Genomic DNA, 23,771 nt, shown 5'->3' with positions numbered 1-23,771 from the left:
AGTCGATCCAATCCAATTTGAGAAAATGGTGGTTTTGGATCAAAGAAAGGGATAGATGATGATTTTTTTTCAAGTGTTATGGAATTGTTGCATGCTTTATAAATCACATCACATGGTCCCAATCCAAAAACCGATGTGGATCCCGAGTTTTAATGACAAAGGAGTACTTTTCATCCCTCAATTATTGGTCGGGTTTCATTTTCGTCCCTTAACTTTTTTTTTTTTTTCCCTTTTTCGTCTCCCAATTATGGGACAGGTTTTTCCCAACTTCAATCTCACTTAAAAGGACGAAAATGATAATTTTCAAAAGTTGAGAGATGCAAATGGGAGAAAAGTATCTTTTTGTCGAGTTTTAACTAGTAGAAAAATAGAAATGGTTCATGGTTGACTCCCTTCATTAATAAAATCACACCACTTTGACACCTAAATTCTATCTAAACATCCATCAAGGGGAGAGGAGAGGAGTGCTTTGTCAACTAGTCTTGACCTCCTTCGTCTCTGCCTTCTGTCTACTTTTATTGATTAGTGGATAAAGGAAAAATATCAAGCACAGCCTTATCTACCCAAAAAAATGCGGAGCATGCTTTTTTTGGCCACAGATAATGCCTCTCCCTAACATCGGTGGAGGTGGAGCACACCATATGCGTGAAAACCAAAAAAACCTAGAACAAGAGTTCCTTGTAGGCAGAGTTGTTCAAAAAATTGTCAAAACCGAAATGGATTGTAACTGAACTGATTGGTCTTTTATATATATATATGTATATATGTATATAAATTTTTTTACATATTTTTCTATTAAAAATCTAACTGAACCAGAAAAAACCGACTGAAAATAGAAAACTGACAAAACCAACTGCTTGGCAACTCATGCAAGGCTCAAAAGATTAGCAAACACATGGCAACTCAGCTGGGTAATGGGAAACTGAAGATTAGGATATAATTCTTTAATGATCTGGTAAAAAAAAAATACTCAACAATAAGCCAAAGTAGACAGACAGATAGGATAGGCATGGTCCACGTGAATTGGAAATTACCTTTCCTCCCAAACTCTCATTCTCTTTTGTATCAACAATCCTAGTTTTTTCATTCTAAAACTCAACTCAACTCAACTCCACTCCACTCCACTTCACCACTTGATGTGACCTACATTTTTCTATTTTAAGTCTTCCAATTGCATGAGTCAACCCAACCCAACCCACCCTCTTAGTTTAAACTTTAAAGAAATCATGGATTAAGCATTATGTAGACACCACAAACTCAAACTACTTACACGCTTACTACCATAGTCATGAATAACTTATATCAACTAAACCTTTCATAATCCATGGTAGATAGCTCAGTTTCATTCGATTTTATTTTATTTTATTTTATTTTGTTTTTACAAGAATTTAACCGACTCATCAGTTTCAATTTTCGGGTAATTTTCTTACAACACCTAATGGCACTCCTCGTCACCCAAAACCAGACTAGATATTTAACCAGACTAGATATTTCTCAAGTGAAGCTGTCCTATTCTTTCCCACTAACTCTTTTCAAGTTTCAATATTCTTCTAATAAACTCGTTTTCCATATGCCAATAACCATAGTGAATTAGTGATACTTTTCTACCATCAACTAAATCAATCAAATTATGCAACTATACACAGTAGAACCATTGTGGAGGTGGAGGAAAGCCAAGCCTAACCCACACTGGCATTCGATGGGCTTCAATTTCAATCACATCCTCAAACACATAAGCAATGTAGTGACTAGTGATAGATAGTTTTCTTGTGTCCCTTTCTCAATGATTTACTTAGTCTGGAGTCGATGGAAATTTTTTGCCATCAAACCATTTGTTCCTGTACTTGTAATAACAAACTTAACTCAGTAGTCATAGAGTCATCCAATCATTACACCAGCCCACATATCATAATACCACTGCCTACTTAGCACTTGATTTGAGGTTCTAGAAAAATATGCCGTCTTCCTAATCAGCATCCGTTAAACAGTTGTGTATTGGACTCGGAATAAACATGATATATGTTTTAATTTTAAACACTTCACATAAAAAATGGTTATATAAAGCTCAAGTTTCTAGAGATTGTATCTTAAATTCCATCTGCCATTCATGTCGCCATTGAGAGTCCAATTATTTTCCCTTATCTGCATATATGGAACCTGTGAAAAGAGAAAATTTAAAATTTCAGTCACGTAGCAAAAGAAAGTTTAGTAGAGGCAACTTAAAAAGTAGAACATTCAAAAACAAGTACGGGATTATGGTTCGCTAAGAGGTGCAATGAATCTAATCCAAGCAAGGTGGCTATGGGAATTGACAATGAGAAGAACTCACAACATGACATCCACTTTCCAAAAAAATTGCAAGGGTAATTACTAGGAGCACTTGGCCCCAAAATTATCCCAAACCAATAGATAATATGCTAAAAAGGGGAGAATCTACCTTGTCAAATACTTCATAGCCAATTTTAAGCCTGACATCTTGGTCTTTCTGAAAATTAAATATGCTCCAAGTAAACTCAGGACCTCCTTTAGACTTCCTCTGCCACAATGCCACATTACTCGAAAATATTATCAGCACATAGAAGCTAAAACAACATTTTAGGATCTAAGTTTGACTAAAGTTAAACTATAGTCTTAAGTTGGAATAAAACATGGAGGAAAAAAAAAACTACATTATCTAAAATTACAGCTTCAAAATTATTGGAGAGATGTAACAATCTACATTTAAGGGATTATGGTTAGCCAAAAGGTGTCATCTAATCCAAGCAAGGTGGCTATTGGAATTGACGTGAGAAGAACTTACTACATGACATCCACTTTTCAAAAAATTGCACGGGTAATTACTAGGAGCACTTGGCCCCAAAATTACCCCAAATGAATAGATAATATGCTAAAGATCAAGAGAACTGAAACTTGAGCACAAATCCACAGGCCTCTCTCTCACATCACAAGCACACCCATGCGTACGTCTAACTGAAAGCGTGAATTGCAGGGCTGCATTAGCTGCTGTAATCACCCCGTGAAATTAAAAATCCCAGACATTATATGGAAGCAGCATTTCAAAAAGTGGTTCACACATTTTAGTTGTTACATTTCGTCAAGCATAACGATTAATGAACCAACAACACTATAAGTAGAAAGTCATTCTTCAGGCAACAACACCTCCATCCCCCCCAAAAAAAAGAGAACAATGAATAAACAGAATACGAATAGACAAAGGACTATGAAGATGTCAAACAGGTACACGTAATTATAAACTTTTGACTATTTTAAAAGGAGAGAATCACCTTGTCAAATGCTTCATAGCCAATTTTAAGCCTTAGATCTTGGTCTTTCTGAAAATTCAATATGCTCCAAGTAAACCCAGCACCTACTTTAGATTTACGCTGTCACATTACTCAGAAATATTATCAGCATAGAGAAGCTAAAACAACATTTTAGGATCTAAGTTTGACTATAGTCTTAAGTTGGAATCAAACATGGTGGAAAAATCTACATTATCTAAAATTACAGCTTTGAAAAATATTGGAGAGATGTAACAAAAGCTATTCTGTTCATCAAACAGACCTAGAACTTCCCCAACAACAGTAGACCCAATTCAGATTTCAACAGAAACGGGTTAGAAGTATTTTCTCAAAAAGGGTAAATCAAAAGCACTAACCTCTCCGAATTCTTTGTTGACATCACACTGCCCTTTGACGACAAATCTTAGCAAACCATCACTAGTAACAGGATATGATGTTTTTCCATGAACACTGTACTGGAGCTTCTCACGTTTACCATATTTCACCCCTACACCAACGTTTGCTGAAGCCTACATTTGATAGTCGATAACATCAAAAATAGTGAAAAGAGATACCAATTTCCATCGAAATTAATTTTGAGTCAGAAAGTAGGGAATAGGTATACCTCTGGATAGAAGTGTTCTATCATCGCACAGAGATAAGTGGCTTCTCCAATTTTTGTATCTAGCTCTCCATGAAGCTAAATAGAGCATAGAAAAGAAACTTACGAAGATTAATTGTTGAGTTTGAAACTAACATCAGTGCAGACATTTCTCATCACTTCAACTCAATAAACACAAAAAGTTTCTAATCAATATCATCAAGGCCTTTGTCCCAAACCATGATGCAATCAGCCTTTTTCAGTCAGCAAAAGCAGAAAAAGATGATTGCCTGAGTTCACAAAAATGTAACATTAAAACTTTCCAGTCACTATTCTATCTTGTCCAAATCCACACAAGCAAACTGAATACCATATCAAAAATCACACTGCACATTTTACAAGAGAGCTTTGACTTATCCGGTTATCCCTTATAGCGCAACACAGATGCAGTCTGTCTCAAGGAAAAGAAAACAGCCTTCAATAACACCCTATTTGCAGTAATGTAGATACAAAACGATCCACATTATTCTCCATATCACATTTAAGGCACCAGTACAGCCTCAAATCCTATGCAGTAATGCAGAGAACAAAACCCCATTAGCAATCTCCCAAATCTCAGAATTTCTTAAAGTTTCCCCACAAATCCAAACTTCAAGCAGCCCAATATGGATTCGAAATTTCCAGTTTATATAACAATCATAACCTTCAACAATAACGCTAAAGACCCAGTTCAACTTCGCCTTACTTTTCACAAAAAGAACACAGACACAAATAAACTTGAGCATCAAAATGACGAGAAACATGTAATTCAGAAATAAACTGTGGTACCTGGAGGTGGGTTTTGGAATCGATAAGTATTTTCTGCTTAGCATGGATTCTCAGGGCTTTGTCGTCTCCTCCGTACCTCAGAGAAGTTTCCATTTGCCTTCTCTATTCAAATTCCTCAAATCAACACCAAACTGAAAATCAAACGCTCCCAATCCAACCGCTATATAAACCCTGGCGAAGTTGAAGAACGGTGGAGGGGGAGTCCGCATCTTTATGCTGTTGCCCGTTGGATACTTGGAGTGTAGTATCTGCAAAGCAAATCAAAATGTGCAATTTAAAGTTGGGCCGTTTAAAGGACTCTTCTTTTATCGAACTTTTAGTTCACGACTTCGGCCTGATATTGGGCGGCCCATTATTCATATGGGCTCTAGTCTAGCAGTCTCGGATATCCATAATCCTCAAATGCACTTCGATCGAAAGAGTCGAAAGACACAGCTGAACTAAGGCTGCCTGAGACGAGCCGACGTCAATGGGGTTTCTCCAGTTCAGTTTACTTCTCTTCACAGTCGCTCTGCTTACGTCCACTGCACTTTCCGATCTGATCCTCTCCAAGGTCGATCGACGTGTAAGTCTCTTCTCGCACCCTCCATTTCTGTTCGTTTATCGGTAATTTTTTTTTTATATTTTTGTGTATTCCGATCATTCTGGAGTGTTTTTAATCGGTTGTGGTCGGTGTCTCCTTGATCAGCTAGTGCCAGAGTTGAAATCGTGAAATCAGAGTAAGATTTAAGAAAGTAATCTGATGACTTGGGGGTTCTATTGGTTTCTGATCTAGTTTGGTTGCTATGTCGAATGTATCCTAAGTAGACTTTCTTTTGTGCTGAGGTTACTGATTATTCACTATCGGTTATTGCAGATTGATTTGACATCACAAATTGTACGCATTACTTCGACTCTGAAGGTGACTGTTTAAAGCCTCCCTTCTTCTTTTACTTCCCTTTTTATTGCGTATTATGTTACTTCAACTTTTGGTGTTTGTTATAGAAACTCTGAATTGATTGTCTTCGATTCTTATGGTTTAATGGCGATCTTTTTGTTCCTATTGTGCGATATTTAGGTGGAGAATCCAGATTCTAACCCGGTTTCGGAGGTTTTGGTGGCCTTTCCTGAACGGCAAGCAAAAAACTTAGCATATTTGACGGCAACACTTCATGGGGGCAAAGGGAAAGCAAAAACCTCTGCTGCTACTCTCCCTGTTGAAGTTGCCAATCCAGAAGGAAAGCCTCAAGGCTTGAATTTTTATTCAGTTTCATTGCAGAAGGAACTGGTCAAAGGGGATAGCTTGACTTTGGATGTGTTGGCTGTATTTTCCCAAGCATTGCAACCATTTCCTGAGAAGATCACTCAGGCTGAGGTCCAGCTGGGTTTGTTCCAGGAGAGTGCACACTATCTGTCTCCTTATGTGGTCAAGGTCCAATCTCTTATAGTTAAACTGCCTGATACTAGGATTGAATTCTATACAAAACTGGATAACACAAAGATCCATGGCTCAGAGATCAAATATGGTCCTTATGAGAATCTCCCTCCTTACTCATACTCCCCTATAATGGTTCATTTTACATGCAATCAACCATTTGCTGTTGCCAAGGAATTGATGCGCGAAATAGAAATTTCCCATTGGGGGAATGTGCAGGTCACAGAGCACTACAACCTCATCCATGCAGGTGCTCAAAGCAAGGGTGAATTTTCCAGGTTAGTTTATACATGCTTTTATGTGTTTTTGTTGAAACTGCTATGCTAGTTGAACGTTGGATTCTGACTCTTCTCCTTGATGCTGCAGGCTTGATTACCAGGCGAGACTCCAAATCCAAGGTGCATCGGCGATTAAGCAACTTGTTGCGAAATTGCCACCCAGGGCCCATTCTGTTTACTACAGGGATGAAATTGGAAATATATCAACTTCTCACCTCTGGGGTGATTTTAAAGAGGTGGTTTTATCTCTACATGGAGTTGATTTTTAAATTACTATTCCTGATGTTGACTTGAGTATCCTCTTTCAATTGCAGACTGAATTATTAATTGAGCCTAGGTATCCCATGTTCGGTGGTTGGAAAACTGCTTTTACAATTGGATATGGTCTGCCACTTCGGGACTTTTTGTTTGAGTCAGAAGGAAAACGTTTTCTTAATATCTCTTTTGGTAGCCCTATGGTTGAGTTGGTCATTGATCATCTTGTTGTGAAGGTTAGTACCATATAATCTAGCATCTACAAATCAAATTGAGTTTATCTTGTTCTAATAATTCCATGGATCTATGAATTGAGCAGAAACCTTTTTATGTTGAGTTACGGAATGCAAGTTGGGTATGCAGATATTAGTAATGACACTAACATGATAATTACATCATCAACCTAATCTTGGCTAAGAACCATAGAACCAATGTCCAGTATATCATTTTATTGAGCTCAGGCAGTTTAGATTGCATTGACAGAATCACAGGAGTGCATTAAAGAAGCTGTTTTTCATAAAGACTTGAATGAAAATATGTTGGAATTTTAATTCTGAAGTCAAATTTGTTGGAATTTTAGCATTGTTAGAATCTAAATATGTAAATATTTTTTTCCTGGCAGGACTGGGATTGCAGGTTTAAGATTTGGTTTTATCTACTGCATAGCATGATCTCATTGTGAGTTAAATCTGGACTAGGAACTATATCTGAACTTAGATCCCCACCAGGTTTTATTATCTCCGGAAAAAAGTCATTGAACAACATGATGTGGCCGTTTAGGGCTAACTCATCCCATGTGCTTAAGTATAGAATTTATTTCAAATTCCTTTTAACCATCTTTTTATGTCAAATGTTAGTGATAGGCTTCTTTGATTTGTAACATTATGTTTATAATTATATACAGACGCATAAGTATCATTATTATCAATCAAAGATGGTGGTCTTCAAGCTGTTTCCCTGTATTTTTGACTTGATATTGTTGAATTACAGGTTGTTTTGCCCGAGGGTTCAAGGGATATTGCTGTTTCTTCACCATTTCCAGTAAAACAGTCGGAGGAGGTATTATGAGTCTATTGATTTCATATTTTCTTTCATCCATTTAGTGTTTATTTATAGTTTTCCATCTATATGTTAAAATTCAAGAGTTCTAGTAGCTGTCATCATGGTTTAACGCAGGCCAAATTGTCCCACTTGGATATTGTCGGCAGACCAGTGGTTGTGCTGGAAAAGACCAATGTTGTGCCAGAACATAATCAGTATTTCCAGGTATTCTTATCGCCTCTTAATAGTTGGATTTAGTCAGTGAAGTGATAGCATGTGAGTAGAGGTTTTTGTAGAGTGCATTATTATCTATAGGTATCAATTTTTCTAACTTATTGAGAGTTGTCTTGGGGGTGGCAGTATTGGGACTGAAGCAATGTTGTTATCAATTGGTTGATTTTCTATTTTTCTTCGTCTCATAAAAGAAAGGAAAGTTCTAATATCCATATTTCAAATTTACTATTTTGTTCACAGGTTTACTATGGTTTCAACACACTTTCAATGCTTAGGGAGCCATTGATGCTTATTTCTGGATTTTTCCTTCTATTTGTTGCTTGCATCGTCTATGTGCATGCTGACATGTCAATCTCCAAATCTTCTGCCTCATATGTGGCAAAATTGCAATGGGATGAGGTGTGTAGGTTCTCATGTTTTGTATTTGTGTTTATAGCAGCTGTCTTGTGTGATTTGAATAATTTTTTTGCTTTGCATTATTAAGGTGCAAGCAGCGGTCCAGCAAGTAGACAGTATTATCTATCGATGCCTAACACTGCATGAAAAGCTAGAATCATCACTGCGGAATCTTTCAAGAACGGGTGATGTCCAAGCTTGTAAAGCTGCTCGTAAAACAGCTGATGCTTCATTGAAAGAGCTATCAAAAGAGTTGAAGCCTTTGATGGCATTTTTGCAATCTTCTCCAGCTGCTTCTCAGCTACTGCCCAAGGTTTGCTTGCCTGGTGTCATTTGTTGTCCAAATGATTTGTATGCTCTCCAACATGTGTTATCTATCAGATATGATTCTGATTAGTTTATACTGGTTGTCTATGTAGGTGGAGGAGCTGGTGGCAAAGGAGAGAGAATTGCAAGAGAGGTTAATGACAAAACACTCCGCTGTGGTGGATGGCTACGAGAAGAAGTCTGGAGGACGGGACATTGAAAACCGAGTTGCTGCCCAGCAGCAGAAAATTGCAGCCTTGAGGCAAGAGCTTGAGGATATTCTCGAGTTCATCGATGAAATATAAAAGAGAACTTGTAATAGTGCTATATTTTAGACTGTTAGAGCAGCTTCACAACATCAAAATTTTGTTGTTATCTAGGAAACGATCAAGATGGGATAAGTTGCTGGTAGTGCTAGAATTTATATGCAGTGGTGAACCAGAAGTTGAACCATTTATATAAGTTGGCACTTGCTGCACTATATTTGTAGCCAAGGTCTTCTTGTAACACGAACTTCACAATCTTCTTTTTGCAACAAGAACCAGGATTGGGATTATGTTGTTTGTGCCAACTGTTATTGCAAATGCCTCTTGGTTTGCTTTGTTGTGCGAACCATTAGAGCGGAGAGAGAGAAACAAGGGACAAAGAAGCATTAATTGGCAAATGGCAACTGCGCCAAACGAGAAATTTGCTGTGAGTTACAAGTCTCTTCATGTTTACCAAGCTTTCATTCTTGATACTTAGTAACCCATGTGAGACTCCAATTAACATGTATACATAAACTAACCGTGACATGCCAGTGCTAACTGGCTAATTATTCGTGTATTTATGCTCACACTGCAAGGTTGGAATCCCGAGGATAGCATATTTGTGTATACGTGAGTGTGTTGCATGTGTCTACGTAAACTATGCTAAGAAGGAAGTGATGACTTGGGTATACAGTCAAAACTACCAACAAAATTATCAGTCAATCTTTAAATCCCTATAAAACTATAAGAAAAGCTAGCCCAATAATATATTACAACACAGATCATTTGACCTTGTGCTTCACCAAAGTATGAAACTATAAAAAAAAAATTGTGATACTAAATGAATCAAGGTCCAGTTAATAGGTCTGAGAATCCATTGTTATCATTGCGCTGGCGCTGTTGATCCCCATGAAGATGATCCACACTAGCAACAATGTTTGCTGTCCGATGAGGTGATGTTGTATGTGCATCAATATCAGACAGTTCAAGACCAATATTAACTGAATTTGGATGCCTATGATTCGATGGAGAATTCATCGGTGAGTCGCCAGGGCTTCCACCAAGAACCCTAGTGCGCATTTCTGCACCTTCTTCAGTCTTTTTCTTCACAGCCTTTTGATGCCATTGCTTTAAGGCCTTAGATGTTTGTTCATCAAAAACTGACCTCTTCATGGTTGATCCCATCTGTAACACACACAGTGACACAGAATCATCAAGAATATTATTAGCAGGCCGGCAGGAAAAATATTAGTTAGATGATCATTTGCTTAACAAGATATGCGAAAAATGAGAATCAAGTATGAATGTACCTGAGTGACAAGGGCATATAGAGGAAGTGTGCTGTAGCTGCATAGAAATTGAGCTCCAATCCTGATCAATCAAGAAGTTCCATCAGTACTTGTTTGTTATGGTTATGAGAGAACCTGAAAGAGAATCTGCTCATTGACAAAACTGATGAGAAATTTCTAACTGCAATCTCATCAATTAAACTACTTACCCTAGACAAACTCTAACAATCACAAAACTGAAATTGGAGTGAAAGCAGGATTTCAATCCAAACTCATACTGCACCAAGAGAAACGTTAGAAAATCCAATACTACGTGTATGGAAGAATACAAGGCGAACCAGAGGAGTGGACTATTACCCATATCCAAAAGAAATATGTTATCTCGAATGCATTCTGTAAACATAAAGCAAAACCAAACTGGCAATGAGAAAAAGGAAGAGAAACTAAAGAGCAACTTGTTGCCAGATACACAAGAAGTTGTTGAAGCACCTGAAAGAGGACAAAGTGGATGAGATAAAGGACTAATGGAGGCCAACTGAACCAAAAATTTCGGTCAGAGACTTGAACGAGAGGTATGCCTTGGATGACAGCATGTTTTTCTTGGATTTCAAGTGCCATTTGTGCTATAATAGCTTGGAGCTTTGTCCCAACTGCTAAAGTTACCTTCAGCCAATCCAATGGTTAATAATTCTCTTATATTCCAAGATTATTGGCAGAAATGTTGGCAAACTATTTCTTACCACTAGAGGAAGTATCGATATCCAGAGCATTGCCTGCCACCCTGAAAAGAATAAACGCCAAAAGTTAGAACCAGAATTCAGAAACCATAATTCTGACTGTAATATGAAAAGAGAAGAATAAAAAGGACTAACCATCAACGTTAACGAGCAGAAATAAGACCACAGATGCCCATAATAGTGGACTACAGGCATTAAAAGATGTTAGTTTGAAGAACACCAGAAACTTGTCTTATCTTCACATAAAATTTTCCAGGAAAGGAAAAAATAGTTTTCTAATGAACAAATTGCAAGCAATACTTACTTGATTCCAACGACAACTTTGAAATCGTCTTCCAATGACCTCTTAATATATTTTTGGAAATCAAACTTACTTCCAGGTGCCAAGTGAACCTAATACCAATCAATTGATAAATTTGAACACAAAATGTATAAAAAAGAAGCATAAACACAAAGTCGAAAGCTTTAGCAGATTATTAAGTTACTCACAGAAATGAATCCATGTCGCATTGTTAAATAATCAGCCCTTCGAACAGACCTGGAGAATTGCCGAAAGAAGCATACCTATATTGAATTTCCATTAAAATGTAAGGGAAAAAAGTTTATAAATCAAACTGAAAAACATAATAAATAAGGAGTGTTCTTCCAGAAAAGTGGCATCTAATTTGGAAGCCTACTGCATGAGTAGATATAAAATATTTTCTTGTAATAATTCGTTTGTCAACCTGGTTCAGAGTCTCCAGACATTAAGTCTTAGTTTAAAGAACTTTAAATCTAGCTCAACCTAAAACGAGTAATTATTTAGACCAAGTAATTTGTAGTCCGGTTATATTAAGTATTTCGCACATTCTCAGAAAAAGCTCTTTTGACAACACTAATTTAATCGAGAAAATAAATGAAAACTAGAGAAGTAAAAGCATGTTTCTTACAATATAAAACAGCAACGGTGTTTTCGTCCAGAAACTGTTGTGACCTTTTACAAATGAAGTCTCATGAGTAAGCCTGAATCTTGCAGTATCTGCATAATTAGCAAAACCCAGTTCAACGAGTGTGAAAATTTAGAATCAAACAATAATTAGGCTCAAAAAGAACTTGTAAAAATTATATTTATCCAAAGTTTACCATTCATCATTTCATGGTCTCTAACGGTCTCTTTTTCCCAGTCCTTCCATCCACGAATCTGCATATTAAAAAAGTCATCGGTTATGGTAAAATTTCAAAAATTGTAGTTATAATTATCATGGACAAGTAGTAACCCAAAAAGGCATACCCTACCCACCTTTAGTTTTCCAAGAGCCATTGTTATGCAACTGTATATCACATGAAACACGGCCAAAAAGAATATGAAAATGTGCAACTGATGCAATCCGTTCACTGAAATAAGCGGCAAGTACCCCTATAGGACAACAAATTACCAACACATTAATAGAAGGTTGACCATTCACAAAGCACTATCAGAGTATAGGATCAAGAGACAACTCGAGAACCTGACCTCCTTGCAGCCCACAGATGGAGCACCACCAGCCAAAAATCTACGTTCGAACCATAAAAGCCTACGATGATGTTCCTCTTTGCCCCCAGAAGATACATTGCCAGGTTCATGCACTTTAGTAGCAGGCAGTTGGTGGGAGGCTCCCGGTTCATGGACTGCAGTACTGGAAGGTTGATGACCTGGATCGGTGGCCAGACCATGTGTTTTCATATAATGCTCATTTCCTCCCACAGGGCACGGCAACATAGTATCTGCAAATCTTGCAGGAACGCAGAATTTGGAAATGTAGTTTTGTCCGAATGTCAGAAGAAGGGATATGAACCCTAAAACCATAAGCTCTGCAAAGCAATGATCAGAAAAATAGAGACCATTCAATAATGGAAGCACAGAAACAATAAAAACTGGAAGGACGAAAAAAAAAGGAGAGAAACCAGTAGCAATTAATTACCATTTTTAACTTTCTCAAGAGCTTCAAAGAGAGCTTTTTTCTTCCTTTCTTGAAAGAACTGAAGTTGGAACAAATTCAAGATGATTGATTAGAGGCTTAGAAGTTGGAACAAACAAACCTATTTAAACTTTGTTAAATCCTCAATGCACATAGCAATCAAACAAGAAAACCTTAATTTTCTCTAGAATATGATAGTTACAAATAAAATAGATCTGAAAAGGGGGTCCATGGTTCAATTAACTACATACAGTATTCCTTGGGCAGGTAGAAGAAGAAGAAAAGAAAAGAAAAAGAGGAAAGTTTATATATATCTTACCTCCCCAATAAGATGAAGAACTTTCTCTAGGATGATAGAGATCACAATGATTCCTGCACAAACTGCAGAGACAGCCCATGTCGGCGTCTGATCGAGCTCTCTTGCTCCAGGGGTGGCACCTCCTGCCATTTCTCAAAGCTCTCTATTCAAGCTCCTTAAAAAGAAAAAAAATTAAAACTTTCTTCTTCTCCAAAACAGATTAATCAAAAACTAAAGGGGAGAATCAAGAATGTCTTGTATGAAAACATAATATTTTGATAGATTTTGTTGCAGAGGATTGCGGATGAAATTCCATCAACATTGTAAAAAGTTTTGAGAGCTTTCAAGGAAAGGAATGGTGTGGACCGGTTTGATAGCCAATTGTTAACGGTAATGAACCGGGAACGTACGGAGGGGAAGAACAGGCGGTCATTGCTCAACATTCTCTCCTACTCCTAGCATGCAATCTCGGGTTTGCCCTTCAAGACAATATTTGGGCTGGAAAATCCCTCAAGTCCAAGCTCAGGCCAAGTTCCAGTTCAACATATTAAATGGGCCTAGCCGCATCCACCCCAAAAAATCACGCATCTTTGGCCCACGATAATGATCAATGTGTTTTAGGCCCACATTACACATTGATATTGATCCAAAAAACCAATCAACACCATCCTAGCCTGCAGTGCAAAGGCATGTAATCACCACTAATTATCGGGATCTGGGCGTTCTGCAATTCCTAGATTCTACAATTCTTAGGGTGTATGATTCTCATCCAACGGTTTGAGAGGTGTCACATCACACCACACTTGCACTACTAGAGACGAAGAATTATGCATGAAAGGTAGTAATTTCACAATATTGAATCAGAAACTATGGGGATGTTGATTTCTATTGCTCATGAATTTCAATTCTTCCTAAAATTATAAAAAAAAACTGTCCTAACAAGTATGAATCACAAACAGTAATGTGCATTAACGACATGGGGTGGAGAAAATCAAATGCAAATAGAAAGGGAATTTCTTCACTGTGAACCTGGAAAAACAATTCAGTTCCCCCTATGAGACTGGTTTTGCTGAACATCACTTGGAACAAACACAGGGAGCTGGCCACCCCTATGAGATCTTCCCTGCTGCTGGTAATGACTTGACATTGCATTTCCATTTCGATCTTGCCCCTCGGTTCTGATGTTCATTGACAAGAGGGCCTCCAAAAAATATGGATTGACCAGTGAACAATAGTTCTGTTCCAGGGGCTTGGGAAGAAGAGCCAACAACTCCTGAAGATGAAGAGACGAAGCGCCCGGCTTCTTGATCCCAATAAACTGAAGTGCTCAAGTTTTCTGCAGCGGCCCCCGAGTTTTTCCTCATAGGAATTCTCGTTACATTCGCCTGAGCAGCATATTCATGTCCCTCATTTTGTTTCTCCGACCAAGGAGACTGATCAGCTGAGGTTTGATACATAGGGTTGAAGTGATCTATGTTTGATGTTTGTTGCTGCAATGGAGAAGGAGTGAGGTTGGAAAGTTGAGGGCTGCTGAAGTTACTAAGACTGTGATCGCATGTCTCGATGTCTTCCATGCTAGCACGACTAGGTGGATATGAACTCTTGGAAGCAGATAACCTTGATGTCCCGGCTTTCGTATTTTTGTTGTGAAACCCTTGATCAGTACTTATTGGACTGCTTCTTCCACTTGCGTTGCTGCTGGATAGCTGATCAGTATCATATGGATGGTATCGGGAACTTACAGGACGAAGCACTGAAGACGATGCTCTAGCCTTAGCAGCTGCTTTCACTGCCTCATTAGAATCAAGTTTTGCAAGTTTCCAAGCACTGATTCGAACAGGTTTTGGGGGTATCTTTTTCCCCCTGTCAGCTGGTATTGCATCCGGATCAACAGTAGATGGTAAGCGCCCTGGCTCCAAATGCGGAATGATTTCATCCTGCTCATACAAGACCTGTAAACAGTTAATCCGCACACCAGTGATTAAGAGTAGGATATTGCCTGAAAAATAAACAGAAAACAAAATACTACATGAACAATATTTGTTTGCCAGACGGACCACAAATCTATTTTCAGTAAGAGCGAAGATAGTAATCATAACTTAAGATCTATCTGAGACCCAAAAGGCCTATATTTAACAAGCTTGGTTATAAAAGAGAGGTACCTGGTGGTCCATGAAAATTCGTGGAGGAGTACACCAAGCACCTTTATATTGCAAGCTCGTTCCAAGAGAACTTCTGCCGCTTATGGCAGTCACTGCTGAACTTGTTGGTGAAGATGGCAGAGTCTGCTGATCACCTCCATCTACAGATGGTCCAGGAGGTTCGCTTTGTGTTCTCATAGCAACGACATATTCATATGTTGTGATACCCTGCAACCATAAGCAGGAACATTCGCTATTTGCATGTTAAAAAGATAGCTTCAGAAGAAGGAGAATGTAGCTGTAGGTTGTTTAAAGAAGCACACCTTCCGGAGGAGAATCATATGGAAAAAGAATAATTCTCCTAGAGGCACGGTAGCCATAAGCGAAAGAGCTGTGCATAGCCCCTGCAATGCTTTACATAGTTAACATTTTGTAATATATTAATGTATGTTAAAACACGGAAAGGCATTTTGATGATGGAAGTAACATGGGAGAAACTTGATCTCACTGTTGCAACAGACACATTGAAACTATATAAATGGGCAATGCACAAAGTTTTTAAAATGTTTTCAAGTGACAGAATCAATGAACGGATGAAATGGTATCATGATGTCACCATAACATATGAGAGTAACAGTATGCATCAAAACGATTGAGCCACAAAGGATCATATAAAAAATCAAAGCTAGTCCCAGCATACGATCAATCATCAATCAGAAGCAATATTTCAAATTTGCCATGAATTTCAGAGTCATCTCTTCTCTGGATCCCTTGCCTTTTATTAACTGATAGCAGTCAGAAATAAGGATTTTTCAAACCTCCCAAACTGATAAGGCAAATAAGCCTGATCATATATGCCAATTTGGCCAAAAATTATCACAGAACCAACAATGCAGACAAATGGCACTAAGTTTCACAAACTGCAACACAATCATTCTAAAATTTTACCATCTACATAGCCCGCTGGAGAGAGATTGTAGATACAAAAGAAGCAGGATATTATCTATAAAAATAAAAAAGAATGAAAGGAAATCAAGAGATCTACCACCACAGTCGCAAAGGGGGGACGAGAAAATCCAACTCCGAGCCTCTCAGTTATCTTATGCTCTGTACTGCTTCTGTCCACAAAGCATCGAACAAAGACAGCAATACCCACACCACATTCAACGGTAAGCTGCATCACAGAAACAAGTGAGAATAAACATATTAATAAACTGCCAGAGACCAAGGGAAACAAGAAGTTCAGACTATTATTGTAAACAAAATAAATACCCAAAGAAGGCTGGCTGCCATTAGGCACAGGAAACTGAAATAATTTTTCCTCCCAACACAATTATTCAACCACTGCACAACAAATAATACCATATTCATTCAAGCCCAACAAATGGATAAAGAATAGCAGGAGAAGTATCTTCCCAAAACATGACAAGGGATTACTTACTAACAGTAAAGAGAATATATCGAAGATGAGCACAAGCAGAATATTGGGTCAATGTATAATCAAGGGAAATTACAATAACTGCGAAAAAATTGCAATTATTTCAGCACAAGATACTATCTCGACACTTCAGCAAATAGTTTTAAGCTTCTTTATTTTGCATTGTTCATGGGAACGAGGATTCAAACCCCTGCCTTGGTGGTGAGGCGCTTGACCACTTGAACAAGTGCTGCTCCTCAAATAGGTTTAACATTCAAATAACTAAGACTCAATGAAGCTAGATGGCACAAAGATGAGCAATTAATCTTACCCGACAGTGATGATCAAATCCATCAACACATTTGTTGCAACTTCTGCAATGTTTACTGAACTTCCGTACCTGAAAATAGACAATCAACATCATAAGTCAAGTACATGAAACAGAAGTTTCTCCAGGTGCTGCATTAACTCGATAAAGCTTCAGATACAGGTACCATGTTAGAAAAGGTATCAAGACCTCTCAAGCTCTTAGAAAGCAAAGTTGCATCTTTTGTTTCATTTTGTTGGTACTTCATCTTCTTTTCTTTCTTTCTTTTTTGATGTTTTGTGGGAAAATATAAAACCAACTTCAAAAACATGTGAATGAATGACCCTTCCCTCACTGGTGGATTTCTTTTTAATTACTTGAGTTTTTGAGACGATCGAGATTGGGAATTAGGTACAGGGTCTCCTATACCTCAGCATTGCACAAAGTGCAAAACAGAGCCTCTCCTTCTCGGTATTGGTTCTGTAGAAGATTTTCATCACTGCGGCAATCTTCTCTTACAAGAAAACAACAAAAGAAACCGCCAAGTTTTGAACACCAACTTGAGCCATGCATTCGAGATTTTCCTCCATTCTTTAATCTTATCTTGCTAGGTTCTTCAACGAAAGATTCATTTCCTGATCAACACAATCACGTTTCTGTAAGAAATCAAAGGAAGATGGCATGTACAATATGCTGTCACATGCAATAAATGAGTAATGAGTTTCACTGTCTTTTTGGTAGAACATGTAAATAAATGCCTCTCTGTCTGCCTTTGACATTAGATATCTAGGAAATCAGACACCTTAAAAGTGATTCTATTCCTTCAATACTAGACAGGTCCTCGTATTATTTGATTCGAGAGGCTCAAGAAGGGAATTGCAACCATTTATTCTTCATGGGTACCGCGCCACCTATTCCATAAAAAATAAACCTAACAGCATCCTCCCAATGATAGAACCCAACCTTGAAAACCTTTCAAACAGACAACCAACTGGAAAGGACCTGACAGACCTGTGTTATTGTGAGATTTGTAGGATGAAGCCTTGTCAACTTCAAGCGGTATCCCAGCATCAGCAGGATCAATAGCTGTGCATCTTACATAAAGAATAAATACAGAGAATGCCTGAGAATCAAAAGGTAAGCATTCAGATAATGTGAAAGGAAGTAAACAACTAATACATAGAAACAACCGGAGACTGCTGGGAAGCTAACTTCGACGAGCCATTAGAAATTTTCTAGAAAAGTGAAGGCATGCTTACCAAGATAGAATAAACACCAACAGCAACGTATTCATAAATGTCCTCCCCAAGAAAGGGAGCGAAGAAGGCATAGTATGCAACAGATAGCACGAAAAAGACTGTTATAGCCACAATCTGTCAGCATGAAAATATGGATCAGATATTGATTGCCAAAAACAGATAGATGGGAGGATATTATCTCATTCATTTCCAAACTACAGAAACAATAATCTGCTATACCTATATGGGGATATGAATATAAACTTCTCAATGCCATTCCCAATGCCAAAGTTTTCTACAACATTCATATATGCTTAAGGGAGTGCTGCCTTGTAATCTGACTGCTTTTATATTTCATAAATATTGAAGGTTATCCCCAAATTCTTAAAACGAACACATCATCTGGAGATTGGTCGGTAAATAATAATGACACTAGACATATGAAAATGACTTGGTCAGAATTCAAGGTGTCTGCTACATTGCAAACACATACACACCCAAAAAGTAAAAACCTCCTGCTCATTTGAGCCTAACTAAAACTGAGGGCTTAGTTGTTGAGGGTAAGCTTTCAGCTTCCTTAAGTCCATGAAGAGAGAGAAAAAAAACATACAGCACAAAAATGAAAATTTTTTTTTCTATTTCCTGTTACTTGGCTCTCTTTTGTCCTTGAGATCTCGGACATCTAAAGAGAAAAACTTTGCAAAAGGAAGAAAAAGAGAGGAAAAAATAAAGGTTTATCGCGGATGGCCGACTCTTGAGCGATGAATGAGGCAAATACAGTAGTGCGTTTGAAATATTTACTGAGACAAGAAATCAGAAGTCAACCCACCCCACACACAAAATATGCACATATAAGATCGCATGAACAAAAATCTCAAATTTGATCAAACCAAAAGAACTAAAATGTTAAAGAAATGTCGGAAGGAATGGAAAACCCATCAATCCATAAATAGAAAAGTGTAAACTATAAATGCTTTTAAGGCAGCAATTGCCATACCCACGTTGCAAGTCAATAGCCAATAATACAATCTACATTTCAAAACAATAGATTGAACAGAATGTAGTGGATATATACAAAAGAAAACGAGGGAAAAAATGAAAAAATCAAGGCAACCTGGAATGTGTGGAAAGGTAGTTGCCATCCATGACGCCGCGCCATAGTCGAGCAAACTTAGTCCAAACCAAAGTGAATCAAAACCACCTGCTCCCTGAAAAGTAAAACACAACCATTTCCGGCAAAAACCCAAAAAATCACAGCACCATTTCGTGTTCAACACCGGTCCTACGTTCACCGAGAAAACCAGGTACAACGTCGAACCAGATTCCAAAACCACGTGTTTACACTAACCATAAACTCAGTTTTCACTTTGAGGACTCGTTGAGTTGGAGTTGGAGTTCCATGGATCAAAAGGCGGCTCTGGGAGAGAAGAAGGAAGGAGAGAAGTTGAAGAAATGTTTTTATAATAAAAATAAAAGAAAATTAAGGACTGCACTGCAGTTAGACTTTGGACCGATAATTCAGTGTTATTTAACACTGTTTAGCGCCGGCTTGAAAGCTTAATCTTTTCCTTTTTCGTTAAACGTCCCCGAAAAATCACATAATTTTTGAAACTCCGGTAAAATATTTTTCAGTTGCAAAAGAGGGCTTTGTTTGGTAAGTCTTGATTTTTGAATCTTGATGTTTATGTTAAATCACACTTTTTTGTGAAAATCAATGCATCATTTTTGATTGCCTACATTGTTCTAAATAGTGATATTTATGGTATTTTTTTTTGATAGGGGTAACAATGAAATTGAGATATATGTTGAACACTCAAAATCAATAAATAACCATATAAGACAAAAAAAAAATATATTAAATCCTTTTGTGGTCAAATAATTAAAATGGAGTATTACTCATTCTTATTTTTGGTAAAAACAAATATTATTATGAAATAATTAATATAATTTAAAGATATTATTAGAAATATGTATGTAACCATGTTACCATATTAATAAAAGCATATTGATGGTGGACTACGTATATGCTTAGCTCAAGTGGGTTTGTCTTTAAACTAATAAAATAATGATATCTACTGTTTCATATATTCAACTGGACTCAGATTCTTTTTTATGATTAGCCTAATCTAATAATCTTTCTATAATCCATAGAAGATATAGCATCGGCAACGACATGGACTTCTAACTTTTCAAATAAAAAAATGTCAAGATAAGCCTAAGCCCAACAATATGGAATCTAATCTTTTACATATATTTTTTTCTATTTAAGAAGTTTCTTTGCAAATAAAATATCAAAAACACCCTTCAATTTATTAATGTTGACTCTCATTCATTGTTCAATTTGGCCTTAATAATAAACGACCAACAAAATACCATCTATCAACTTTAATTTCATTAGCAGATCAAATCACATATCATTGCAGAAAAATCATAAACCACTCCCTTCGCATTCTGCCGCGTGTCGTATATATGTTACATGCACTATGTCTATATGCATGCATAGACTCCTCAAAGGCTGAAACGACTAAGGCTCATGTCGTTTTAAGAAACCACAAAAGAGTGGACGAATGAATTAAGATCTGTGGTTCAGATTTTTGATGTTGGGAGGCAATAACATGATCTTATCTAACATCCTCCATCGAACCCTTTTTCACTCACACGTTCATAGCAAGCTCACTAGCCACCATAATGATCAGAATAACTGAAATGTGTATAAATATATATATATATATATATATATATATATGTACGTTTTTATACATGCAAAAATAAGAAACTAGTGTTTCTTAGCTTCAAGCTCCAGCCATGGCCACACATGCAGCTCTAGCTCCATCAAGAATCCCAGCCACCACCAGACTTCCCTCCAAGCCCACCCACTGTTTCCCTACTCAATGCTTCTTGAAGGTATATATGCCTTAATTTGCTGCTACCCGGTTGATGAATATATTGATATATGTATATATGTGTGTGTTTAAGGAGTTCTCTTGATGCAGAGGCTGGAGGTGGCTGAGTTCTCTGGTCTTAGGGCAAGTTCAACTGTGACCTACTCAAAGTATGGTGGAGAGACATCCTTGTTTGATTTAGTGGCTTCTCAAATTGCTCCCAAGGTTTTTTAAAACTAATCTTTCCTTTTCTTTTGTCTATCATTATTCATTAGGCCTTCTGTGGGTGGCTTAATTCCTTGTAAACCAAAATGACATTCAGTAATTAGGACCCATCTTCAGTTGCAAATTGAAGAACATAGACTCATGAATCTTTACTTTCCTGATTATATTAAAGCTCTTGGAAGTGAGATTGTCATATAATTTTGATTCTGATAAGTTGAAAATGATTTTTTGAGAATAGGTTACTGCATCAACTCCTGTTAGGGGAGAAACAGTAGCCAAATTGAAGGTTGCAATCAACGGATTTGGACGCATTGGACGGAACTTCCTTCGATGCTGGCATGGCAGAGAAAACTCACCACTCGACGTGATTGTCGTCAATGACAGCGGTGGTGTCAAGAACGTAAGTTATATGTGCAATCGCGTCTTCTCTGTGCTGGGAGAACATAAATTTATCAATGATCATGGGGAAGTAAAGCATATCGAATTGTGCAGGCTTCACACTTGCTGAAATACGACTCCATGCTTGGAACATTCAAGGCAGACGTGAAGATAGTAGACAATGAAACAATCAGCGTTGATGGCAAGCCCGTCAAGGTTGTCTCTAACCGCGACCCACTTAAGCTCCCTTGGGCTGATCTTGGCATAGACATTGTTATAGAGGCAAGTTCCCTTATTGAAACTGTCCCATTTCTTTCATTTTATCAAAGATAAGTGTGCGTGTTTGGTCTATACATGCATTGATAAATTCATTATTGGACAAACCTACTTGAAATACAATCATTTGCAGGGAACAGGAGTTTTTGTGGATGGTCCTGGTGCTGGGAAGCACATTCAAGCCGGTGCCAAGAAAGTAATCATCACTGCCCCCGCTAAAGGTGCTGACATTCCTACTTATGTTGTTGGTGTTAATGAAGGCGATTACTCCCACGAGGTTTCTAACATCATCAGGTTGGTGTATACATATGTATATATATACTTGGAAATTAATTTCGAATGCTGAAAAGCTAAGTTGATTGTTACATTTTTGGGCTTTTTATTTTTATTTTTTATGCAGCAATGCTTCTTGCACTACCAACTGTCTAGCCCCTTTCGTCAAAGTCCTGGATGCAGAGTTTGGTATGTATTTGCATTCAAGATTTTGGATATGAATGATGTTCTATCCATCTTATGTAAATTAGGATCAAATTTTGTATCTTTCTTTGATGTTGTTTGGCAGGAATCGTGAAGGGAACAATGACAACTACTCATTCCTACACTGGTGACCAGGTAATGGAAGTTTATAAATTCTAAATGTGAAGTGAATGCATACACTTCTAGATCATCAGTCTAATAAAAATCAAAAAACTTCTATGTTATGTTTGTCAGAGGCTTTTGGATGCTTCGCACCGGGACTTGAGGAGGGCTAGGGCTGCAGCATTGAACATTGTCCCAACAAGCACCGGCGCAGCTAAGGCCGTGTCCCTTGTGCTGCCTCAGCTGAAGGGCAAGCTCAATGGCATTGCCCTTCGCGTGCCAACACCCAATGTATCCGTGGTTGACCTCGTTGTGAACGTGGAGAAGAAAGGAATTAGTGCTGAAGACGTCAATGCAGCCTTCAGAAAGGCAGCTGAAGGGCCATTGAAGGGCGTATTGGCCGTGTGTGATGTTCCGCTAGTATCAGTAGACTTTCGATGCTCTGACGTTTCTTCCACAATCGATTCTTCCTTGACCATGGTCATGGGAGACGATATGGTCAAGGTGGTGGCCTGGTATGACAATGAATGGGGATACAGGTGAGAATACTAAACATTCGTAATACTAACCTCGACCGCTTAGGATGTCTAGTTAAATAACATTGTTCATCAGATCTTGTCTGAAAATTTATGTTAATTGTCCTATGCATTGCAGCCAAAGGGTGGTTGATTTAGCACATTTAGTAGCAGACAAGTGGCTTGGTGCAGCAGTACCCGGCAGCGGAGATCCATTGGAAGATTTCTGCAAGACCAACCCAGCTGATGAGGAGTGCAAAGTTTATGAAGCTTAACTTCATTGCCTGGATTTTCCATTTTGAATATTTTTTTTCTTCTTCTATGAAAAGCTTAATAGGTCCCAAGTTTTTTGTGAATCTTCATTGCCATCAACAATTGCTTACTTTGATGCAGAGGAACTAAACAATGCTTCTGCTATTCATTGGAACCTTTGTTGTCCTTTTTTATGTTAATTTCTAATGCTTTGGGCATCTATTTAAATTTGTGCAAAAAATTTATTATGGTAGAATAGGAAATGACATTGTGGAAAAGAATTCACGTATAAAAAAGAAGAAAATATGATCAATGACATAGAAGAAAAGAATTCATGTAAAAAAGAGATGAAAGTATGTTGAATGACGGAAGAAAATAAGTCATGGTGTTGATTCTGAGTTCAATTTCCACCGATAAC

The 23,771-nt window shown here is 37.7% G+C and overlaps 5 protein-coding genes across 7 annotated transcripts; 2 read left to right on the top strand and 3 right to left on the bottom strand.

The window, feature by feature from the left end:
• Window positions 1-1,813: 1,813 nt before the first annotated feature.
• On the bottom strand, window positions 1,814-4,943 carry LOC120009039 (outer envelope pore protein 21B, chloroplastic-like). Of its 2 annotated transcripts, XM_038859480.1 has the most exons (6): window positions 4,711-4,943; window positions 3,907-3,981; window positions 3,659-3,811; window positions 3,285-3,383; window positions 2,438-2,536; window positions 1,814-2,157 (listed from the first exon to the last, which is right to left on the bottom strand). In XM_038859480.1, exons 1-6 carry the CDS (start codon window positions 4,801-4,803, stop codon window positions 2,074-2,076), a joined length of 603 nt encoding a protein of 200 aa, XP_038715408.1. In that variant the 5' UTR covers window positions 4,804-4,943; the 3' UTR covers window positions 1,814-2,073. The 2 variants fall into 2 exon arrangements, with proteins under 2 accessions (XP_038715408.1, XP_038715409.1); XM_038859481.1 differs by lacking the exon at window positions 3,285-3,383.
• A 171-nt stretch (window positions 4,944-5,114) lies between these two features.
• LOC120008909 (dolichyl-diphosphooligosaccharide--protein glycosyltransferase subunit 1A) lies at window positions 5,115-9,197 on the top strand. The gene is made up of 10 exons (XM_038859283.1): window positions 5,115-5,275; window positions 5,567-5,611; window positions 5,768-6,402; window positions 6,491-6,638; window positions 6,717-6,893; window positions 7,648-7,716; window positions 7,834-7,923; window positions 8,173-8,331; window positions 8,417-8,641; window positions 8,748-9,197. The coding sequence occupies exons 1-10, from the start codon at window positions 5,180-5,182 to the stop codon at window positions 8,937-8,939; spliced, it is 1,836 nt and encodes a 611-aa protein (XP_038715211.1). The 5' UTR covers window positions 5,115-5,179; the 3' UTR covers window positions 8,940-9,197.
• Window positions 9,198-9,594: 397 nt separating this feature from the next.
• LOC120008910 (MLO-like protein 9) lies at window positions 9,595-14,311 on the bottom strand. 2 transcript variants are annotated; one of them, XM_038859285.1, is made up of 16 exons: window positions 14,173-14,311; window positions 13,165-13,306; window positions 12,849-12,906; window positions 12,401-12,738; window positions 12,188-12,304; window positions 12,031-12,088; window positions 11,838-11,926; window positions 11,398-11,472; window positions 11,213-11,301; window positions 11,044-11,093; window positions 10,912-10,952; window positions 10,661-10,834; window positions 10,529-10,564; window positions 10,381-10,448; window positions 10,193-10,253; window positions 9,595-10,067 (listed from the first exon to the last, which is right to left on the bottom strand). In XM_038859285.1, the coding sequence occupies exons 2-16, from the start codon at window positions 13,291-13,293 to the stop codon at window positions 9,729-9,731; spliced, it is 1,722 nt and encodes a 573-aa protein (XP_038715213.1). In that variant the 5' UTR covers window positions 13,294-13,306; window positions 14,173-14,311; the 3' UTR covers window positions 9,595-9,728. The 2 variants fall into 2 exon arrangements, with proteins under 2 accessions (XP_038715213.1, XP_038715212.1); XM_038859284.1 differs by having other exon boundaries at window positions 13,165-13,318; window positions 14,173-14,308.
• LOC120008907 (protein S-acyltransferase 21-like) lies at window positions 13,999-19,709 on the bottom strand. Its single transcript, XM_038859282.1, is given in 12 exon segments — window positions 13,999-14,312; window positions 14,314-15,080; window positions 15,306-15,512; window positions 15,608-15,688; window positions 16,330-16,458; window positions 16,557-16,628; window positions 17,033-17,101; window positions 17,438-17,643; window positions 18,020-18,131; window positions 18,268-18,381; window positions 19,361-19,454; window positions 19,595-19,709. Coding segments are annotated over 11 exon segments (1,929 nt in total). The 5' UTR covers window positions 19,406-19,454; window positions 19,595-19,709; the 3' UTR covers window positions 13,999-14,185.
• A 1,292-nt stretch (window positions 19,710-21,001) lies between these two features.
• LOC120008911 (glyceraldehyde-3-phosphate dehydrogenase GAPB, chloroplastic-like) lies at window positions 21,002-23,540 on the top strand. Its single transcript, XM_038859287.1, has 9 exons — window positions 21,002-21,150; window positions 21,240-21,353; window positions 21,592-21,753; window positions 21,846-22,013; window positions 22,141-22,301; window positions 22,408-22,469; window positions 22,570-22,619; window positions 22,719-23,125; window positions 23,241-23,540. Exons 1-9 carry the CDS (start codon window positions 21,052-21,054, stop codon window positions 23,374-23,376), a joined length of 1,359 nt encoding a protein of 452 aa, XP_038715215.1. The 5' UTR covers window positions 21,002-21,051; the 3' UTR covers window positions 23,377-23,540.
• Window positions 23,541-23,771: the final 231 nt, after the last annotated feature.

The sequence above is a fragment of the Tripterygium wilfordii genome, chromosome 11 (genome assembly GCF_013401445.1).
Source record: "Tripterygium wilfordii isolate XIE 37 chromosome 11, ASM1340144v1, whole genome shotgun sequence".
Classification (NCBI taxonomy): Eukaryota; Viridiplantae; Streptophyta; class Magnoliopsida; order Celastrales; family Celastraceae; genus Tripterygium; species Tripterygium wilfordii.
The sequence above is the reverse complement of the archived record's forward strand: the minus strand, read 5'-3'. Positions and strand labels throughout refer to the sequence as shown.